The 20,776-nt window shown below is 59.3% G+C and overlaps 1 protein-coding gene across 2 annotated transcripts in view; it reads left to right on the forward strand.

Moving 5' to 3' along the window:
- ACTN4 (actinin alpha 4) overlaps positions 1-20,776 on the forward strand; it is a 74,819-nt gene that overhangs the window by 39,754 nt on the left and 14,289 nt on the right. The window contains exons 2-9 of one of the 2 annotated variants that reach the window (XM_061139223.1): positions 5,500-5,614; positions 5,817-5,936; positions 9,457-9,543; positions 10,495-10,582; positions 12,438-12,516; positions 13,764-13,845; positions 15,601-15,686; positions 19,137-19,229. In XM_061139223.1, the coding sequence (XP_060995206.1) occupies positions 5,500-5,614; positions 5,817-5,936; positions 9,457-9,543; positions 10,495-10,582; positions 12,438-12,516; positions 13,764-13,845; positions 15,601-15,686; positions 19,137-19,229 (750 nt within the window). Of the gene's footprint in view, positions 1-5,499; positions 5,615-5,816; positions 5,937-9,456; positions 9,544-10,494; positions 10,583-12,437; positions 12,517-13,763; positions 13,846-14,556; positions 14,643-15,600; positions 15,687-19,136; positions 19,230-20,776 lie in introns of both variants that reach the window. The other variant, XM_061139222.1, reaches the window with a different exon arrangement.

Consider the following 20,776-nt stretch of genomic DNA (forward strand, 5'->3'; position numbering starts at 1 on the left):
CCTTGTGGGGGAACTAGAATCCTATGTGCCATGCAGCCAGATCAAAACTTTGTTTTTAAGAATTTAAAAAAAAAGCAGGCCCTGCCTGCCTCTCCTTGCCATGTGAGCTCAGCTTCAGCTTGGGGACTGAGATGGGGACAGGACCTTTCTTGACTTCGCTTTGCCAGGCCAGTAGGGAACATCCCACTCAGAGGAATGGGTGTCCGCCCCGTGTTTGTGTTTATTGACTGTGTGACCTTGGGCAAGTCTTTTAACCTTCCCCCACCTCAGTTTCCTCACCTGTAAAGCGGAGATGATAGTGTCTCACATGACCACGGGGTTGGGGGGTTTTAAACTGTTACCACGTGTAAATAAATGGTGGTGGTGGTGGCGGTTTAGTCACTAAGCCGTGTCCAACTCTTGCGACCGCATGGACTATGGCCCGCGAGGCTCCTCTGTCGGTGGGATTCTCCAGGCAAGAATAGTGGAGTGGGTTGCCATTTCCTTCTCCAAGGGATCTTCCCAACCCAGGAATCGAACCTGGGTCTCCTGCATTGCAGGCAGATTCTTTACCAACTGAGCTACAAGGCAAGCACGCGTAAATGGTAAGAGCTAGCAATCAGCAGTTAATGCACATTTACCCTCAGTGAGACCCTTCCTCCGCCGCCTCCCCACCGCCCGCCACCACCAGAATGTAACCTCTGTGTCTGCTTCGCTTCCTCCAGTGCCTAATCAGGGCTCCAGGTCAGCTTTGTCGGCTCGTCGATTGCACTGGGAGCTCTTAGATGAGGCGCTAGGGACACAGCCACTGCTCAGAACCAGTGCTGCCCCTGAAGTGACCTTCAGACGAGCTCTAGATGTTTATGGCCTTTCCCTTCTCCGCCAGAGGGCCAGCAGTCCCTCCCAGATGAAACCAAAACCTTGAGTTTGCCTTGCTTGGTTACCGCTGTTGGCATCTTTAACATGGCTCCTCTGCCTTCCTCCTCCTGCCAGGTTTCTCTTAGAAGAAGCTTTTTACCCTTCCCACCCACCCCCACCTGTCATCGCACATTGACCCTTGCCCCTCTGGCTCAGTCCCCACACAGCAGCCCCATCGGAGTGGGCCTGCCAGCCTCAGGACACAGGCTGCTCTCCTTCACTCCCTCCCTTTCTCCAGGGCCAGGCTCTTTTCTCGCTGTTGCAGGGCCTTTGCACATACTGGTCCCATTATCTGGAATGTCTTTCTTATTTTTATCCTATTCATTCTCCATAGGGGAACTTACCCATGTCTGCCTGGCCAGAAGGTCAGGAGCTGTTCCCCAGGATTTCCTCCCCTTTTTTCTTTTCTTTTTGGCCACACCATGTGGCTTGTAGGATCTTAGTTCCCTGACCAGGGATTGAACCTGGGCCCCCTGCTTTAGGCATGCAGAGTCTTAACCGCTGGACCCTCAGGGACGTGAGCTCCCTCTTTGAGAGGTGAGAGAGGAAGGAGGACAAATGCAAGGTGATGCCTCAGAGTGTGACTGCCTGGCCAGGGTTCGTGCTAAGTCACTTCAGTCATGTCTGACTCTTTCTGACTATAGACTGCAGCCTGCCAGGCTCCTCTGTCCATGGGATTCTCCAGGCAAGAAGACTGGAATGGGTTTCCATGCCCTCCCTCCAGGGGATCTTTCTGACCCGGGGATTGAACCAGCATTTCTCTTGTCTCCTGCATTGACAGGCAGGTTCTTTACTACTAACGCCACCTGGGAAGCTGGGCCAGGATCCCTGGCTTTAAATCTCGCTCTGTAACTTTACAGGTACGTGACTACCTGTGGGCAAATCACATTACCTCTCAGACCCTCGGTGTCCTCACCTGTTAAATGGGGCAGAAATGGTAACCACCTCACAAGGTAGCTGTGCGGATGAGAGACGTTATTAACATGTGGCAAAGTGCCTAGAACAGCGCGGGCCGCATAGTTAGCTTATGGGAGTGTCTGCTGCGGCTGTTACCCTTCCCACTTTTCCTGAGGGTGTCACTTCTGTAGTTGAGTCATCACTTGGTTAATGAGATGAGTTCTGTCCCTCATCACACTGGAAGCTCCTTAGCGTGCAGCCTGGGTCTGCTTTTGCTCAGTGTGGTGGGTTCAGTGCTAGGCTTGGCCCCGGCCGGCAGGCAGCAGATGCCCATCTCGGGAGTGGGTGTCCCGCCCCACGGCGCCCTGGGCATCGTGGAGCCAGCGGGGCCTGCCGCGCTCCACAACTTATGCTGTGACAGAGCTTGCAGAGTGGCGGGGGCACAGCGGACCCACGAGGCCTCCATCTATAGAAACCACCCTCCACACTACCCACCCCGCACATTTCAGTCTAAACCGGGCAGGGAGAGGGAGTGAATAAGCAGAATGTTATTTTTGTAACCAAGTAGAAGCAGCTATGAATTTTTCATGTCCCGCTGGAACTCCAGCTCCTACTCACAGTCGTGCCGCATGGAGCTGGGGCTGCGAGCGGTGGGCCTGATCCCGAGGAGGGCCTCGTGACTCCTGCCCACTGTACCCCGGGCGCGGGGCCCTCTGAGTCTCCAGCGTCAGCAGATGCTCCCAGTCTTCCGGGAGGAGAAAACGGCCGGACAGGCCACGGAGTGCGGGCGTGGGGCCTGTCGGCGGCCTTCCCGTCCATCATGTGTCGGGTTCCTTGCCACCGAGGCCACACTGGTGGGCATTCTCCCCGAGCACTCGCTCTGCATTCTGCCTGGGCCTCTGCCTGCTTCCGGCCAGGGAGATGTGAGTGCCAGGCGGAGTTACCATTTATCTAAAAGTAGTCTTTTCCTTGACATTTGTTTAACACTGAATACTTCATCTGTGCCAGGCACAGTCCTGAGTGATTTACTTGCATTATTTTGTTTAGTCATCGTTTAAGAGGGGAGATTACTGTCTCCGTTTCACCCAGCACGGAACCTGAGGCTCCTTGCTTGCCCGAGGTTACCCCGCTGGAAGGTGGCCTCAGTGGGCAAGGCAGGTCTGCATGAGCCTCCAGCCAGAGCTCTTGTTTCCTGCCCAGAGAAGGTGAGCGAAGGTGTGGAGGTGGGCCATGTGTGCAGGGTAGGCGGTGTTGTGATCTTCTGAGAACAGACGACCTGAGCCCAGTGAGGCCAGGTTCATTCAGAGCCTGCCTAGGTTGGACTCTCGTTTCCCCTCCAAACCGTGGTGGTGGGGTCAGGGACTTTGCAGAGAGACTAGGTCCCACCCTTCCCAGGGATGGAGTGGGAATCCGCCAGGTTGGATGTGGTCCCAGGTGTGTGAGTTCTCGGGAACTGACGCCCATCTCTGTGGTGGATGTTTTAAAGCATTCCTCTCCTCCCCACCCCCCCCACCCCCCATTTAATCCCACAGCAAATACAGGCAGTAGATTCTGATAAGTCCATCCTACAGAGGAGGATGCTGAGGTGTAGGTAGGCCAAGTCTCCTGGTTGCAAACCCAGAAGTAAGCTGAGGGGCCGGCACTCAAGCCCTGAAGGATTACCTCAGGTGTAACACAGGCAGGCTGATGGGGAGAGGTGCCCTCCCTGCAGACCCGGTGCCTCGATCTCGGCCCAGAAGCACTGGGGGTTCGGTCTCCGGGGACTGCCGTCTTGTGTCCTCAGCCGGGGATGTGATGGCCAGTTTGCTGCCCCCCTGCATCTTTCGGGCGCAGGGAACAGCAGAGGCCCGGCATTCCCCGCCACTTCCTGTCCCAGCCTGGCCTGCTGCTGCCCACTGGGCGGCTGAGCGCCACGCCTGCCCACTGCCCAGGCCCAAGGCCGCTGTGCTTTGGGCATTCTAAAGGCACGTGCGATGTGAGACTAAATTTCTACCCCTGGGAGCACACGCGTATATATGCACTTATATCCAGCAAGACCCCAAATGACTGGAGAACGCTGTCCGAGATGCCGAGGGCTGTGTGTGGTAGCGAGGGCGGGCAGGGGGCAGAGAAGACACTCTGGGAGAGGCGGGCAGGGTGTCCGGAGAGGAGGGGACCCCGGGAGGCGTGGTGTGCAGAGGACGGAGCCCCTGCTGTGTGCCCCAGCTCCACAGGGGTCACCACCGCGAACCCTTGGCTGACCGGGCGTGACTCAGGTGGTGTCTTCACTGCCACGTTGCAGATGCGGAAACGGACGTTAGGAAGGTTGGGTAACCTGCCTGCAGGAGTGGTGTAACCAGCAGTCTGGCCCCGGTTTGTGTGAATTCAGAGCTGCTCGGGGGAAGGAGCGAGGGAAGTGAGGTGGGGGAGGCGGATACGTGCGCACCTCGCTGAGAACCTGCTCCAGAGTAGCTCACGGCTGCAAGGAGGCAGAAAACAGCATGCAACTGTTAGGAGTGAAGCAGAGGGACTGCCCTGGTGGTGGTCCAGTGGCTGAGACTCCACGCTGCCAGTGCAGGGGGCCTGGGTTTGATCCCTGGTCAGGGAGCTAGAATCCCGCATGCCGCAACTAAGACCTGGCACAGCCAAATAAATAAAAATACTAAAAAAAAAAAAAGTGAAACAGTGGTCCTCTGACAGACCTGCACAGAGGAGGGGCGAGGCAGGCTGGTCAGCCTGGGTGGGCGTCCAGAGGGTCTGATGTTGAGGGGGGGTAGGTGTGGACTGAGCCGGGCAGAGGCGCCTGTAGCGGAGGGGACACCCGCGTGCAGGTTTCTGGCTCTCCGGGGTGGTGGCGGTGGAACTCTTCTTTGTGTTGGTGGGAGGCGGGTGGGGTATCCTAGCCGCCCACAACCCTTCCCCTTTCTTCGGGTTTGGAAGGATCATCGCGTTTGGAGGGAACCCTTGCTTGCACCCACCTTGTGGCGTGTTAATTAGGCGGCTTCTTTGTCTGCAAGGGGCCTTGCATTGAGTCTCCCAGTGTGCAGTTCTGGTGACAGTTGTCAAAACACATGGTGTTTGGCCAGTGTCTCCCTGGAAGCCCCTCGCCCCCCACATGGCCTCTGCCTGCACCCAGGCGCAGCGTGGGCTCTCCTGTGCATTCCTGGCCTTCAGCCCAAGTCCACGCTGGGCCTGCAGGCTGGCGGGAACAGGGCAGGGGACTCCTGTGGGAAACAGGCGTGGGCTTTTTCCCAGACCCTGCTGCCCGGGCTGCGTGGGCCCGTCTCCCTGGAAGGTGTCTGGGCACGTCCACCTTAACTGATGTGACGCACTTCCCTGGCGCTGGCGTCGATGATGACAGAGGCCCCAGTCAGCAGGGGGCTGAGTGCCCGTCACCTCGGACGCCACGCCCGGGCCCCGTCCTCTGGTGTTCTCTGCTCTGGTTCTGGACTTGGGCTGCTGACATGAGTTCCAGTCCACACTCTGCCACTCATTATCCCGCTGACCAAGCGGTGGTCTGGGACCCAGCCTGAGCCTCAGTTTCCTCCCGTCAGCCTGCCTGGGTCGCTGTGGAGATCAGCACCAGCGTAGATAGAGGTTGGGCCCAGGGCCTGGCCCCAGGGTGACCTTGTTGATGCAGAGTCAGGGCTGCGGCCCGGCCCTTTTGCTGGAGAGCTCCAACAGCCACACTTACCCTCCCGGCCGCCCTCTGTTCTGCCTCCCCAGACCTTCACAGCCTGGTGCAACTCCCACCTGCGGAAGGCCGGCACGCAGATCGAGAACATCGATGAGGACTTCCGAGACGGGCTCAAGCTCATGCTCCTCCTGGAGGTCATTTCAGGTGAGGCACCCCCCCACCCCCCCGCCCTGCCCCACAACCACCCTGCAGGTGCCCCCAGGACAGCGCCCGCCCTGCCAATGGCTGCCGGGCAAGAGCAAGGCCTCTACCAGCTGCAGCAACACTGCACCGGCATCGGCCTGTTCTGGGAAGCAGTGGGGATCCTAAATCTCTCTCTCTCCCTTTCATGGTGTTCGGTCCTCAGGGGAGCGGTTACCTAAGCCAGAGCGGGGCAAGATGAGAGTGCACAAGATCAACAACGTGAACAAGGCTCTGGACTTCATCGCCAGCAAAGGAGTCAAGCTGGTCTCCATCGGGGCAGAAGGTGAGTGGATGGGGCCCGGAGTAGAGTGGTGTTGGGGGAATTCCCCGGAGGCCCAGCAGTTAGGACTCTCTTTTCTCACTGCCAAGGACCCGGGTTCAATCCCTGGTTAGGGAACTACGATCCTACAAGCCATGCAGCCAGGAAAGAAAAAAAGTTGTGTTGATGGTCAAGATGGGGGTGCTGGATACACCAAGTGGTGACCACAGTGACTGCCTTTGATGCAGCGTTGGGTTCACAAACCACCCCCAGCCCCGGCACCCTACCCACCCCTGCTTTCCTTCCCCTAGAGAATAATCCAGTCCAAGAGCAGAGAATCCGGTTCACCCAGTCATGAGGGGCACAGGAGGAATGGCTTTGACTCAGACCCTGGACACCTCACTCCCCCTCCCGGTGCTGGGCCTGATAGGTGATCCGCCGTCTCTCTGAGCCAGCAGCACCTTTGCCCTTAGGCCCTGCGTGGTGTCCGTGGGCAGGAGGGGCTCAGAGGAGGGGAGGACACTTGCGGCCCAGTGTCTGGGCTCTGCGGCAGGGAGCATAGGTCCAGAGGTCAGGGAGCAGACCTTGCTGGCCACGTGGCCTGGGAGAGTGTGGCCTCTTGACGGGACTCCCAGGATCCCTCTGGGCCCCACGCGGGTGCCCAGCCGGCACCGTGACCTTGTCTCCGGGCCCTCGCGGGAGCAGCGGCATGCCCTCACTCCAGCAGCTAAAGCTCTTGTCTTGAGCTTCCCAGGCGCCTTTGGAGACCAGGCGAGGCCTGATGGAGCCCAGAAGGTCCCCATCAGCCTGGGCTCACAGTCTTGCTCATTAGTCAGAGCAGGGTTTCCTACACCCCGACATCCATGTTGTCCCAGCTTTTAGAAAAACAAAGAAAACTAATTGCTGTTAATGACAGGGTTCTGAGAGTCTGGCCGGGACTCCAGGCCAGGAATGCACGTCCCATGTTCCAAGGCTCTGCCCTGGCCTGGGCTCTCTCCAAGGAGGGGTGCCAAGCCTTGCATGCCACGGTCGAGGTGGTTGGTGTTTGTTTAAAACAAAACAAAAAAAAAACACAAAACCCCGAATTCAATCAGGCCCTGAGATTTTCTGTCCTTGCATGGATCTTTCCTCCTGGCTCCCCTCCAGCCTCCTGCTTCTCACAGCTGCATTTTTTATTTTGCTCAAATACTAGCCTGTAAATACAGACAGGGTGAGAGGAGAGACCCATGGCAGTCATCAGTTTTCATTTGGAGAAAAACTCAGTCTAAAAACATTCTCCGTTCATGCCCAGACCACTTCGCTCCCAACATCCGTGGCCTTCGGGCCTCTGGTGGGCAGTCGGCCGGAGCCATTCTGAGATCTCTGGGGTACCTGAGAGCCCTGATCTATGTCCCCCCCACCCCCGTCCACCCCCGACTCCCTGTCCCTCCACACCGTCTCAGCTGCAGGAACATGGCTTCCTTGTGGGGCTCTTGAGTGGGGTCGGGAGGCAGAGGCACAGCTGCAGGTCCAGGGAGCAGCTGGTGGGTGTGTCATGAGAGTGGCCGCCTTCCCCCCCAGTCACGGGGACTCTCTAAGCCCTCCGTGACCAGCCTGCTCGGGCGCCAGCTGGGAACGGGCACTGCGGCCGCCACGCCAGCCTGTGTCCATCCCCAGCTCTGGGGTGCCCAGCCCCCAGGAGGAACACAGCGTGGATTTCCTGGACGAATCCCCGCTCTCGCCCCACGAGAAGGCTTGGCCTAGTTTCCAGGCCTGGGGTTCTCTGCCCAGGGAAAGGTGCGGACAGACACTGTGTCCTTCCCCTGCCTCCAGGCAGCCGGCTGCATGTGTTTCCTCTCCCCAAACCCTCAAACCGAGAGCTCCCCTCAGCCGGCAGCCTGCAGCTTCCCTGGGGGGGCCTCACCAGTGACTAAAGAGCCCCCCACCTCCTAGTGAGTGTGTCCTCCGGGAAGGCTGGGCCCCATCCTCCGGGGGACCTTCGTTCCTCCTCCTCAAATCAAGCCCACCTAGAGTTTTCTGTCCTCGAGGCCAGTGAGCACGGTCTCTTGAAGCATCCCTCCGTTCTGCCAGCCTCCCTCCTGCATCCAGACTGGGAGAGGCGCAATGGGCTGCAGGCCTGAGAGGACCGCTGCAGGTGTGTCAGGCCGATGGGCTCTGGTCTGCAGCTGCTCGTACGCACTTCTCCACCCGGCCCCAGACCCCACAGTGCCTGAGCATCACAGAAGTGGTTTTTCTCCAAGTTGCTGAAGCTGAGGAACGTGTGGTCCAGACCCTTCTCTCTCACCCCTGGGAGTCTGGGACAGTGGTTTTCAGTCAACTGAGGAAGCACGCGCTCAGCAGCTGGCCCTTGTGCCCCCTGCTCCTTGCCGCCTGCGGCTCCACCTCTCTCTCTCTCCCCCCACCTCTCTCTCTCCCTCTTGAGGGCCGGGCCAGGTGCTGGGGGTGCAGGACTGACCACGAGGCAGACGGTGAACAGGCAGCTGCTCCTGCCGCTTAGTCGCTCAGTCGTGTCCAACTCTTTTGTGACCCCATGGGCAGTAGCCCGCCAGGTTCCTCTGTCCGTGGAATTTCCCGGGCAAGAATTCTGGAGTGGGTTGTCATTTCCTTCTCCAGGGGATCTTCCCGACCCAGGGATCAAACCCATGCCTCCTGCTTGTCAGGCAGTTCCTTTCCCACCATACCAGCTGGGAAGCCCATGAAGAAGCAGACAGACCAGCCAGTGTGTGCGTGTGAGGGCAGGAGCAGGGTGCTGGGGAAGCCAGGAGGTGACGCAGAAGCAGAGAGACAGAACAGGCTGGGAAGGACCACCAGCCTTCTGAGGAAAGGGACAAGGGGTGCACTTTGTGGGCGGACAGGAGGTGTGAGATCCTTAAAGCAAGCAAATGTTGATTCGCCAAGAGGATGGAGCTTAGAGAGTGCTGGGGAGGGAGGGGCCAGGTCACACAGGGCAGGCCTTGTGAGCCCACCTCCAACACACAGGGTTTGTTTCAGGTACGGTGGGGCCTGAAGCAGGCACTTGACACAGATTCGATGCACCTGTTAGTGACCACCCTGCTGTGTGGGAGTGGATCATGGGGATGGAGGAGGCAGTGCATCGAGATCTGGGGGACACGACGGTGTCTTGGATTGAGGTGGCAGCACTGGTGTTGGAAGGAAGGGGACAGATTCTCAACAAATACTAGCGTGGCCTGCACCTGCTAGTCGAGAGACTTGCCCATACAGGGGTGAGGGGGCTGGAAACGCAAGCCTAACGCCTGGGAGCAATCCTTTGCAGTGGGTCACGAGAGTGAGCTGCCCGGAGAGGAGGGGGCCTGTGTGGCTGAGAACACATGTGTGTGGAAACCTGAATGTGCCAAGTGGCAGAAGGCTTTGGGGACCACGCTTCCTGTTGAGGGACACCTCCCAATGCAGGTGGTGTGGGACAGGCCTGGGCAGCTCTGTCAGATGACGGAGTTGAACTCTGGACAGGGCCGGGGGCCGCCTGGGGAGTCACCCTCTGCTTCCCAACAACCTTCTCACCCTGTGCCCCTTTCCCTGCATGCAGAGATTGTGGACGGCAACGCGAAGATGACCCTGGGAATGATCTGGACCATCATCCTCAGGTTCGCCATCCAGGACATCTCTGTGGAAGGTGAGAGCTGAGGGCCTGCTGACTGGCAGAGAGCAGCCTTTTCTCTCAACCCCAGTGCCACCCCAAGTTTTGGGGACTTGGTTAGACTTTTGGGTGTTTTGTCTTCATGCCTCGAGTCTCTTTCCTGAGTTCGGACATGACTCCCAGGGCCTGGCCCTGCCCGGGAGTGCTGAGTGGAGGTGCTGGCCCAGGTGCAGGTGAAGGGGGACCCATGCGGCCACCCCCTCTCAGTGGACCCTCACACCACCCTTGTCCGGTGGGCATGACCGCACCATTTTACAGTCTGGGAGCGGACTCGTGATAGAGTCAGGCCTGGCCTCGTTTTCCGGGGCGTCAGCACCCACGTTTCCACTCCACCTCCCACCCTTGGACTTGGCCAACACAGGGCGAGAGAAACCATGGGGCCGGCATGTGGAGGGGCTCCTGGTGACAGGCCCGAGCAGTGACCGGGACACACGTGGTGCCTGCCCTCACAGCGCGCCCAGTCTGCTGAGCACAGTCCATGGGGCACTGCCCATGGGGACGGAGGGGCCTCCCAGGGCCCTCCCACCCTGCTTCCTCAGAGCTGCGGCCGGCCCCCGCGTGGGCAGCCCCTTCTTGGGGCCCTGTTCAGAAGCCGGGCCCTGCTCAGAAGCCGGGCCCTGCATCAGGCGCTTGTGGGGCAGTGTGTCCTGCCAGGCACAGGCTTTGGGGTCAGAAACGGCTCAGGTTCAGGCCCTGACACTGCCCTGTCACTGTCACGTCCAGGTGACCCCAGGTGAGTGACTGCTTCTGGGGCCTGGCATGCAGCTAGGATGCGGAAGGGGCACCCACGCTGCGGCTGCCCCGTCCCAGGGCCTCTTCCCCAGCTTCTCTCTGCCCCTTCTGCCTGAGCCCCGAGGGTGACCCCCCGCACTGGGTGCTGCGCCTCTAGTTGTGAGCTTGTGCTCACCATCCTTGTGTGTTCTGCAGAGACCTCTGCCAAGGAAGGGCTCCTCCTCTGGTGCCAGAGAAAGACGGCCCCATACAAGAACGTCAACGTGCAGAACTTCCACATCAGGTGAGCGGCCGGCTAAGCGCCAGCTAACGTCATCCCGAAGCTGCTTCCTGGGACTTGAGATGCTGGTTGGCCCCACCCCCACCCCCACCCCAGCTCTCTTGCTGTGGTTTTGTCAGGGTCTGTGAGGTGCCAGCTCTCAGGAGCGCCCCTCCCCACTGGCTTCCATGAACCCCTGGGAAAGTCCCCACGTCCCTTGGGGGAGGTGGCAGTCGCCTCACTGTCCCGGCTGGAGGCCTTATGGCCCGGCACCTCTGCGAGGCCCTGTAGTCTCCTTCCCCAAGTCTGATAACTCGGAAGGAGCAGCAAAGCTCTTCCTTTGTTTTGACCTCTCAAGAGGGACCTGCCATCCTAGTGAGTTCAGTGTCGGGGAAATGTGCCCTGTGTCCATTAGAGGAACAGGACTCAGCCGGAATAAGCCTGCTCTCCCTTGGGTCAGGGCAGAAAATGAGTGTGTCCACAAGGCAGGCATGATCAGTGGGAGATCTGGGAGTATGGCACGGCCTGGGGATTAGGCGTGCAGGCTTTGGGGGTGGCCTTGAGATCAGATCCGACATGACCGTGACTTCACCCCTCTGAGCTTCTGCTGTCTTCCTGGGTGGATGGTCCAGGGAGAGGACACACATCGGGATGAAGAACGGGGTTTTCCAGCGTCCACAGAGGTCCTGCTGTGTCCTCGGACTCCCCAGGACCCTGCACTAGGCCTTGGGGATCATTGTGCTCAGCCGTTTGTAGCCTGCAGTCCCTCCCTTGATCTCCTCCACGTCTCCTTCCTTCCCAGCTAGCTGGTCCTCCGTGCACTTCTCATTCGTTTATTTATTCAGTCACTAAATACCTATGGAGTGCCTACTCCATGCCAAGAGTGGGAATACAACAGCGCCAAAATCAAGTCCCTGCCCTTGGAAGGTCACACCTCAGCCGGGGGACCAGTAGTTCACAAAGGTGTGAAGAAACCAGCCTAATTCCAAGTAGTGAGAAGGGCCAAACAAAGATAACAAAATAGGATAAGGTGACAGATGGTAACCAGCAAGAGTACCATGGTCAGAGAGGGGGTCTGTCTGAGACGTCATTAAGTTTGACCTCCGAAAGAGCCAGCCTTTTTAGAGCAGCTATCCCCAACCTTTTTGGCACCAGGGACCGGTTTCATGGAAGACAGTTTTTCCACGGACCATTCCTTTCTCTGAGGGTAGGAGAGGGGCACGGTTTGGGGATGATTCAAGCCCATTACATTTACTGTGCACTTTATTTCTAATCTGATGCTGCCGCTGACCTGACAGGAGGTACCCGTCTACAGCCCAGAAGTTGGGGACCCCTGCCTTAGAGGCTCTCAGGGAGGGAAATGTGACCAGTCTGGCCTGGGACCAGCTGTCACTTCCCTCTGAACAGAGCCCCTCACGCCAAGCCACGTCCTGGCATTTAGTCAGCCGAGGTGCAGAGGGCCCGCGGTGCAGGCCTGTGCAGCTCAGCAGGGCCACGCACGGCAGTGCTCAGCGGGGCACGGCCACCCCGGTAACGAGCAGTCACAGAGCGCTTGTCACGCATCAGGTATCGGACTAGGCCTCACACAGTTATCCTCACAGCAGCCCGATAAAGTGTAGGCACTGTATTATCCCTGTTTTGCAGATGTGGAAACTGAGGTAGCAGGAGATTAGGGGACTTGCCTAAGGTTGCACTGAGAGCGGAAGGGGTGGAATTTCCCCCCAGACAGTCCAGCTCCAGCCGGCAGGCTCACAGCCAGCTGGGCACACGCTCTAGACCACCTCACCAAGTAGGAGGTAGTCATTCCTGTGTGCCCACGGCCCACAGTCCCTCATGACCGCGGGGGCCCTCCTCACAACCTTGGCCTTTCCATCCCCAGCTGGAAGGACGGTCTTGCCTTCAACGCCCTGATCCACCGGCACAGACCGGAGCTGATCGAGTACGACAAGCTGAGAAAGGTACGTGTCTCTGTCTCCCCTCAGTGGCCCACAGACACCCCGACTCTGACCCTGACTCTGGGCTACTGCCCCGAGCCCATCCGTTGCTGGTGTCCAGAGCTGAACTCTGTGCTCAGATGGGCAGACTGGGAGGGCCCTGTGCCAGCCATCAGCAACCAGGCTCGGTGGCTGATTTTTGCCTCCTTTGGTCCCCTTGGGACCCGTCCCCTTCTCCCTCCTTGAGCATTGCAGCTGCCAGGGGTTATGGGAGGTCCTGGCTGACCATGCTTTCCAGCTTCCCTTCCTTTTTATTTATTTATTTACTTACGGCATTATCAGGTCCTAGTTGCAGTGGGCAGGCCTCTCTCTAGTTGTGGCGTGAGGACTCAGTCGTTGTGGCACACGGGATTAGTTGCCCCTTTGGCATGTGGAATCCCCGACCAGGGATTGAACCCGAGTCCCATGCTTTGGAAGGCAGATTCTTAACACTGGACCACCGGGGAGGTCCCCAGCTCCCCTTCCATAACCCTCTAGATTCTTGAAGCGTTCACACTCTGCCCGGTGGAGAGGGGTGAGGAATTCTGAACCATCACGGGGGGACCCATGCTACAGAAGAAGGAAGGCGCCCCTGAGCTGGCCTCGTGGGGCAGGGCCCGTGGGGGAGGCAGCCTAGGGCCAAGCATCATCCCAGATGGGAGGGCGGGGGTGCCCAGGCCGGCGCTCAGCCCACTCAGGCCACAGCAACTAATCGAGTAATCGAATGGGCTATAGCTGGAGAGTGGGAGAGGCCCGTGAGGGAGGGTCGGCGTGAAGTGGGCTCTCATCCATGAGCCAGGCTGAGCTTAGAACGCGGAGGCTCTCTGCTCCCTAGCCCCATCCCCACACACACCCCAATGCACTCTCAGGTCTGGATCAGTGTTTCAGTGCAGGCGGTCTTAATCTGGGACCAGGGATGGCTGGAAATTCTAAGGAAAGAGCACACCTGTGTTTCTTTCTGGAGGAAGGGTGCACAGTCAGCCCCCCAAAGGTTTCCAGCAGCGTTCCTTTGAGTGGGAATTGACTTTATCCAGGTGTGTCCACCCCGCCCTGCCCCCCAGCTCCCTGCAGCAGCACAGGTGGCTGAGAACTGCCTGAAGGAACATTTCCAGTTCCAGCCCTCCCCAGGATCCCTCCCTTCAGGGCCAGCCCTTGTTCCCTCTGCTTGTGCGTCCTGCCCCTGACCTGCCCCTGACCGTATCTCTCCTCCTTCCCTCGCCTCCCTCCCCCAGGACGACCCCGTCACCAACCTGAACAATGCCTTCGAAGTGGCCGAGAAATACCTCGACATCCCCAAGATGCTGGATGCAGAGGGTAAGTACATCCCTCTTGCTCTGTCAGCACGCTGTTTTATGGGCATGTCTTGGGGTGACCTCGGAGCTGGCGGAGCCAGCCGGAACGCCTGAGCGAATCTGCGTGAACTGGGAATGATGGTGTTGTCACCCAGGGCGCCCAGGCCAGAGCAGCCTGGGAGGGAGATGGTGGGGAAGGGGACCTTGGAGGAACCAGCTCTCAGGGCCGCCCCTGGGGCCTGGGCCTCCCGCCAAAGCCCTTCCTGACTGGTCCCAACCCTCGGTCACTGGGACGGTCGGCTCCTATGAATAACCAAGGCCTCCACCTTCCTGCCTGCCACAGGCTGAGGATCTGGAGCCCACAGAGTGGAGTGTTGTTTTCCTTTTCCGGCTTTGCTCCGTTTCCCAGCCACGCACCACCCCGGCCGGGACCCCTGCCTCTGGCCTCCAGCGGCCCCTGGGGCTGACCGTTCAGCAGCCCCTTGAGGCCGTTCTCAGAGAGAGGAAGTCGCCTCGTCTTAATCCCATTTCCCACAGCCTTGGCCTTTCCGGTGACCATGGGGGATGGAGGGGCCGAGGGGCTGGCCAAGCCCACTGGAGTCGCCCAGGGTCATGGAATCAGCTCCGAGGGTCCTTCTCCCAGGACTCCTGCTGTAGCCTGGGGAGCCCGTGCATCTCGAGCGCCCGTCCCCACCCCCGCTGGGGCGGTTTAACCCTTGTCGTTCACTTACAGACATTGTGAACACGGCCCGGCCCGACGAGAAGGCCATAATGACCTATGTGTCCAGCTTCTACCATGCCTTTTCGGGAGCGCAGAAGGTACCGGGCAGGGCCAGGCAGGCCCACCTCGCCGCCACCGCCCAATGCCGCTGCTGCCTCTCCTCCCGCACTCACCTCATTTCTCTTGCAGACGGCAGTGGCCTCTCTCTCCGACTGGAAGCCACCCCCCCGGCTCCTCGGCATCACCGCCTGTTTAGTCTCTCTGCTCGTGGTATCTCTGGAGAGCCTCAGAGCTCACCCCCCTACTTCAGTGCCAGGCGCTGAGAGTACATACAGTCAGCGACCGAGTCAGGCAGGGCCCCTGCCCTCACAGAGCTTACATTCTAGTGGGCAAGACAGACAACGAGCAGGTCCGCAGAGAAAGTAACGTCGCGTGAGAGGAGTCGTGGAGAACACACAGCATGGTGGGATGCACTGGGCTCCTTCACCTGGGGCCGCCGGTGGGGAGGGACGTGATGAACAGGAGCTGTGGACAGAGTGTTCCAGATAGAGGGGGGAGCAAGTGCAAAGGCCCTGAGGCATCAATGGCGGGGCTCATCCAAGGAATGGCTGGGGAGGAGAGGAAGATGAGGTCGGAGAAGGTGACAGAGCCAGGCTATGGGAGACATTGCAGTCCTGGAGTTTGGGTTTCGTTCTGAGACCCCAGGAGATGATTGGGGGTTTGTGCTCAGGTGGTAGGTGGTCACAAAGGACATGGATCCTACATATGTTTTTAGAAAGATCAAATAGTGCAAGCAAGATCCCTCCAGCCCCAACCAAGGCTTCCTCGCTAGTGTGTCCCAAACCCGGGCCTGGTTAGGAAAGGAATCTATCCCTTTCGGATGTCCCCCCTTCCCCTTGGCAAGACGCACCCACGCAGGCCGGAGCCGGGGTCTGGCTTCCAGTCCAGAGCCAGCGCTATCCTTCCCGCATGAGCCTCAGGCCCGACCTCGGCCACCCTTCCTGCATCTTTCACTCTCTCCTGCCTCTCTCTTTCTCTCTCTCTCTCTCTGCACAGATATTGTAGGCACTCTGAGGCCAGATGAGAAAGCCATCATGACTTACGTGTCCTGCTTCTACCACGCTTTCTCAGGGGCTCAAAAGGTGAGCTGAGGGCGGGAGCACCTTCACTGCTGTGGCTGGAGACTCACCCTTGCCACGCCCCCCACCCCCACCACCATCCCAGTGCCCGAGCTGTGGCCTGAGGACTGAGCCAGCCTGGAAGGTTATTGTGACCCTGAGCCTCCATTGCCATCACCCAGCCAGCACTGGTCCAGGGCTGAGACGCCGCAGACAGTCCCACGAGTCCCTCCGTGGACACAGCCCACCCTGTGAAGTGGCAGCAGGTCCCGGCTTCTCTGGACGAGGCAGTCGAGTCCCAGTATCACCTCGGACAGTGGGGCGCAGCTGGGGCCTGTGTGCCTGCTCTCAGCTGTCCCCCTCTTCCCCTGATCCGTGCCTGGCCACCCGGCTGCCGCACTGGCCATGTCCCCACTGGGAATGCTGGCTCTCCTGCCCTGCTCTGGGGCTCCTCCCCCCAGCAAACGCCCCAGGACAGGCCCGTCTCTGACTCCATGGGCCCAGGTCACCGGGCCCCTGCCCCCCACAGTCCCACCACCGCAGGCAGGGAGTCAGGAGTGTCTGTTCCCCGGGGTGGCCCTCCCCGAGCCGGGCCGACCTCACAGTGGAGCTGCCCCTGCCGCCTGGAGGCCTGGACACCTCTGTCTCCTCCTGCCTCTGGGGTGTCTGGTTTTGGCCAGCAGTGTATTCCCAGCGACTTGGTTCTGTATCCTGGTTAGCGGTTGGGCAGAGAGAAGACCAAGAAATGAGCTGTTTATTGAGCACTGACTGCGTGCTTCCCAGATGGCACTAGTGGTAAAGAACTTGCCCGCCAGTGCAGGAGGTGTAAGAGACACGGGTTCAATCCCTGGGTCAAGAAGATCCCCTGGAGGAGGACACGCAGCCCACTCCAGTATTCTTGCCTGGAGAATCCCATGGACAGAGGAGCCTGGCGAGCTACAGTCCATAGGGTTGCACAGAGTCAGACACAGCTGAAGCAACGTAGCCCGCATGCAACTGCATGCTAGGACCTCCTCCAGACACTCCATGTGCATGGGCTGTCAGCGGCCCATGCTCACACCAGGAGTGGGCGGGCCCCGTTATCCCCACTTACAAGAGGGGGACACAAGTCACGGGATGGGGACTTTGACTGCTGCCAGCCTCAGAGCCCCAGGTCCAGCACGGCCTTCCTGCGGGCAGTCTGCCAGGGTCCCTGCTCTGCCATCGCTCAGCAGTGTGACCTCGGAGAAGTCCCTCACCTCTGTTCTCCCTCCTATAAAACGGGGAGCGGACAAGCGCCCTCCTCAGGATCGTCTGAGGGTGAAATGAGCAGGCCAAGGGCTCAGGACAGTGTCCGGCCCCGTAAGTGCCCCGCACACGGCCTGGCAGTGGGAATGGCCTCCCCAGCACGTGGCTGGAGTGTGTGTTTGACGTGTTCTGCTGGCGGTGGGTTGGGGGGGTGCCTTTGGCACCAGGCAGGGAGAGTGGAGGGGACCCCTCACCCTTGAGGGAAAACAGGGTGGAGGTGGGAGATTCCTGGCCACAAACCCCCACTAATAGCACGTTTGCTGTGGGCCTCACCCCTCCACGGGCCCCACGCCACCCTCGCTGCCACCACACTGCCCTGAAAGAAGTATCTTCTCTCTGCCCAAACTGCCCTCTGGTGCTTAGAGCAGGACTCCAGGGTGGGGGACCGGAGGCCTGGAGGCATCTGTGGGAGGGGATGCCGGCCCGAAAGCCCAGGTCAGAGCATTTGGGAGTTTTTTTTGGTGTTTTTTTACCCCTTGGAGTTTGGGATCTTAGTTCCCAGCCCAAGAATCTAACCCGCGCCCCCTGCAGTGGAAGCAGGGAGTCCTAACCACTGGACGCCAGGGAAGTCCCAACATCTGGGAGTTTTTGAGGGAGCTGGGCCCCTCTCGTGAGGGAGGAAATAAAGGCCAGCCTCTGGGGAGCTGCTGGTCACAGGGACGTGCAGAATACAGGCCTCTCCAGCTTCCCCCAGCCTATGTTTACTTCTCAGGAGAGCCCCATAATGCTTGTGTTATTGCCACCGTCTTTTCCCCAAAGGCTCCATCAGGCCTCTTAAAAGAGTACTCTCTGGGTTTTGTTTCATTTCATGAGTGCAGGGCAGCCCTAGTCCTTGCCCCACGTATGCCCGTCCTCTCCTGATGGTTTATTTCTACTCACGAAAGCATCTGTTCCTTGTCCTTTGCTCGCTCATTCATTCATAAACTCTTGAGTCCCTCAAACACGCCAAGCCCCGAGCCGGGTGCCAGGAATTCAGCCTCGAAACAAAACACCCCTGCCTGTCAGCCCGCACCTTGGCGGGGCCTGCCCGGCGGGGCGGAGCTGAACTTGGGGTGCCGGTCTGGTCGTCTCTCCAGGCTGGGGGTCAGGGACTTCCCTGCAGGCTGTTACCTGGGTTCTGCTTCCTGTGCTCACTCGGGGCTGGGTGTTCGCTGGCCAAGGCCTTCGCGAGCCTCCCCTCTGGGGCTTGTTGGTGAGTGTCCTGCAGCATGCAGCAGGTGTGTGTGTGCGTGTGCGTGTGCCACACCAGCCGCAGCTGGCCCCCCACTCCCCTCCCCACCTGTGTGTGGAGGAGAGAGGCGGGCGTCGTGCCTGCAGCCAGCGGGCCTGGAGCCATCCCCAAGCCTCTCTGTTTTCCTTCCCCACCGCTCTGTAGACCCTCCTCACTATTTCTGTTCCTGTTCTGTTGCCGTTTTCAACTCTTCTTCTTGGAGGCTTTCTGTGCTTCCTGAAAGGTACCTGGTCTCTGTGTGCCATCCCTCACCCTCCTCCTCCTGTCCTGGCATTCCCCCCACCCCTAGCAGGACCCCACCCTGTAGTTCGGGGCAGAGACTAGTCACTGCTGGCACCGCTCCCCGCTCTCGGGAGCCCCGGCTCCCCTCCGCCCTGTGGATCGGGACCTCTGCCCACCCAGCCAGCGGCAGCGTCCTCTGAGCGGGGGGATAGGAAAGGGGCCAGGCGTGCTCTGCCCGTGCACCAACCACCAGCCTGCTCTGGGGGACACCGGCACCCCTCCTCTGCCCGCGCCCCGTGGCTCCCTGGTGCAGCCTCCCTCCCCAGCCAAGGGGCAGGTCCTTCCAGGGCTCAGCCGCTGGGAGGACCCTGCTCAGCCCCACCCAGGCCTCCTCTCTGTGGGCCTCTGAGTCCATTTCCCCCACATTAGGGGGCTCGCCACCCTGCTTCAGCACTTCCAGGGTCCAAGCCGAGAGGGCACACAGGCCCGGCTCCCCGAGCAGGGGCCTTAGCAGTCAGCTCCAAGGACCCCAGCAAGGCCTGTCAGGACTCAGCCTCTCAGGGCACCCTCTTGCTGGCTCTGTGCTTCCTCTCCTCCCCGCCTCGGGGCCTTCTGTGTGGGCCACGGACGCGCCAGCTTTCAGGGGACCTGCCTGTCAGGAGGGAGGGTCAGCAGCCCCCAGGCAGCCCTGACTGTGTGCACTTCACCCCCCCAACCCTGTCCCCTCAACCCAGGCTGAGACCGCTGCCAACCGGATCTGCAAGGTGCTGGCCGTCAACCAGGAGAATGAGCACCTGATGGAAGATTACGAGAGGCTGGCCAGCGACGTGAGTGACCCCCCGCCCCTGCCCTCCCCCCGGTGGCCCTGCCAGAGCTGAAAGGTCCGGTCCCCTCTCGTTACCCTGGCCCAAGGCCTTGTGACACCTGCAGAGGAGAGAGCAAAGATGGCAGTGAGACCTTCTAGAGACGGTCAGAGGGTTACAGAGTGGAGTTTGACCACGCCAGTGCTCATGGTTTCACAGGACTGAGGGTCAGAGTGATGTGTCACCGTGCTCACTGACTCCTGGCGTCTCGTGCCTGGCTTCCTACAGAGATACTTAGGGACGGAGTTTTCCCCACTGCATTAGAATCAGCTGGGGAGCTTTTTATTTTATTTTTTAAAAATCTGTTGGCCATGCCACGCAAAAAAACATCTTAGTTCCCTGACCCAGGGATCAAACCCACACCCCCTAGAGTGGAAGCACAGAGTCTTAACCACTGGACCACCAGGGAAGTCCCTTTATTTTTAAAAAATTTTTAAAGGAGCTTTTTAAAAAGTTCCTTCCCCTATACAAAAATTCCTGTCCCCGTGTCCCGCACATAGAAGCCTGATTTGGTAGGATGGAAAGAGACCCGAGATCTGACACAGCGACAGACAGGATGGCTGTTTGTCACGGTGGGCCCCCTGTGAGGAGGGAACTCCTGTTACCCTCTTGGCATCTAAGCTTCCCAGGAGGAGTCATTTGACTGCTCTTCTAGATCAGTGTTCCCCAGACTCTTGAGAGTTCACAGACCAGGAAAACTTGGGAAAGTATTTGCCAGCCCACCCATAGCGGCTGACTTTTTCTTCTGCCAAGTTAAGGATACTTTAAACAAGAGAAAGCTGCCGCCTGGCACCACCACCACTGCTAACGCCAAGGAAAGGCTAGGGGCTGGGTCTTAGAGTCCCAGCCCTGCCCCCCAGAGGACAGCAGGCACCAGGCACCCGGACGTGAACACACGTGGAAACCTCCGGTCTCGGTTTTCTCATCCTGCCTGAGGCTGGCATTTCAGACCCCCTTCCCCAGGCATATCTACCTGCACAGTAACTGATCTTACTCTCCTGGGATTGTTCTGGAATGTCCAGTTTGTTTGCTTGTTTGTACCCTTTCCTCACTCCATCAAAGACACGAGTGGCTCATAAAAGTACAGGTCACTTTCTTTTTTCAGTTGTACTGTCTAGTTTTCTGTGCCCAGGCTTTGCGCCTGGCGCTGACTACCCCAGAGTGAGCCAGGCGTGTGGCCAGTCCTGCCTTGGGGCGCTTACAGTTGGTGAACAGGACGCAGCAAGGTTCTTAGACAGCGCTGCACATGGCGACAGTGGATTCTTGTGCAGCCCTGATGGGGGCGGTGCCCCCAAAGGGATGTGTGAATTGAAGCCACCCTGCTTAGAGGAGGGAGGAAGACCAAGGGCAAAGGCAGAAGTAAAAAGAAGCCAGAGAACAGAGTTGTGGTTCTAGCAGGGGTGATATTCCCAGAATCCCTGGCCATGGGCTGCCCATGGGGAATCATGGAGAAGTCAGGCTGGATAGCAGGGGTGATCCCCCAAGATGGGGTCCGCGAAGACAGGTCCCAC

This window comes from Dama dama, chromosome 4 (assembly GCF_033118175.1).
Source record: "Dama dama isolate Ldn47 chromosome 4, ASM3311817v1, whole genome shotgun sequence".
NCBI classification, from domain to species: Eukaryota; Metazoa; Chordata; class Mammalia; order Artiodactyla; family Cervidae; genus Dama; species Dama dama.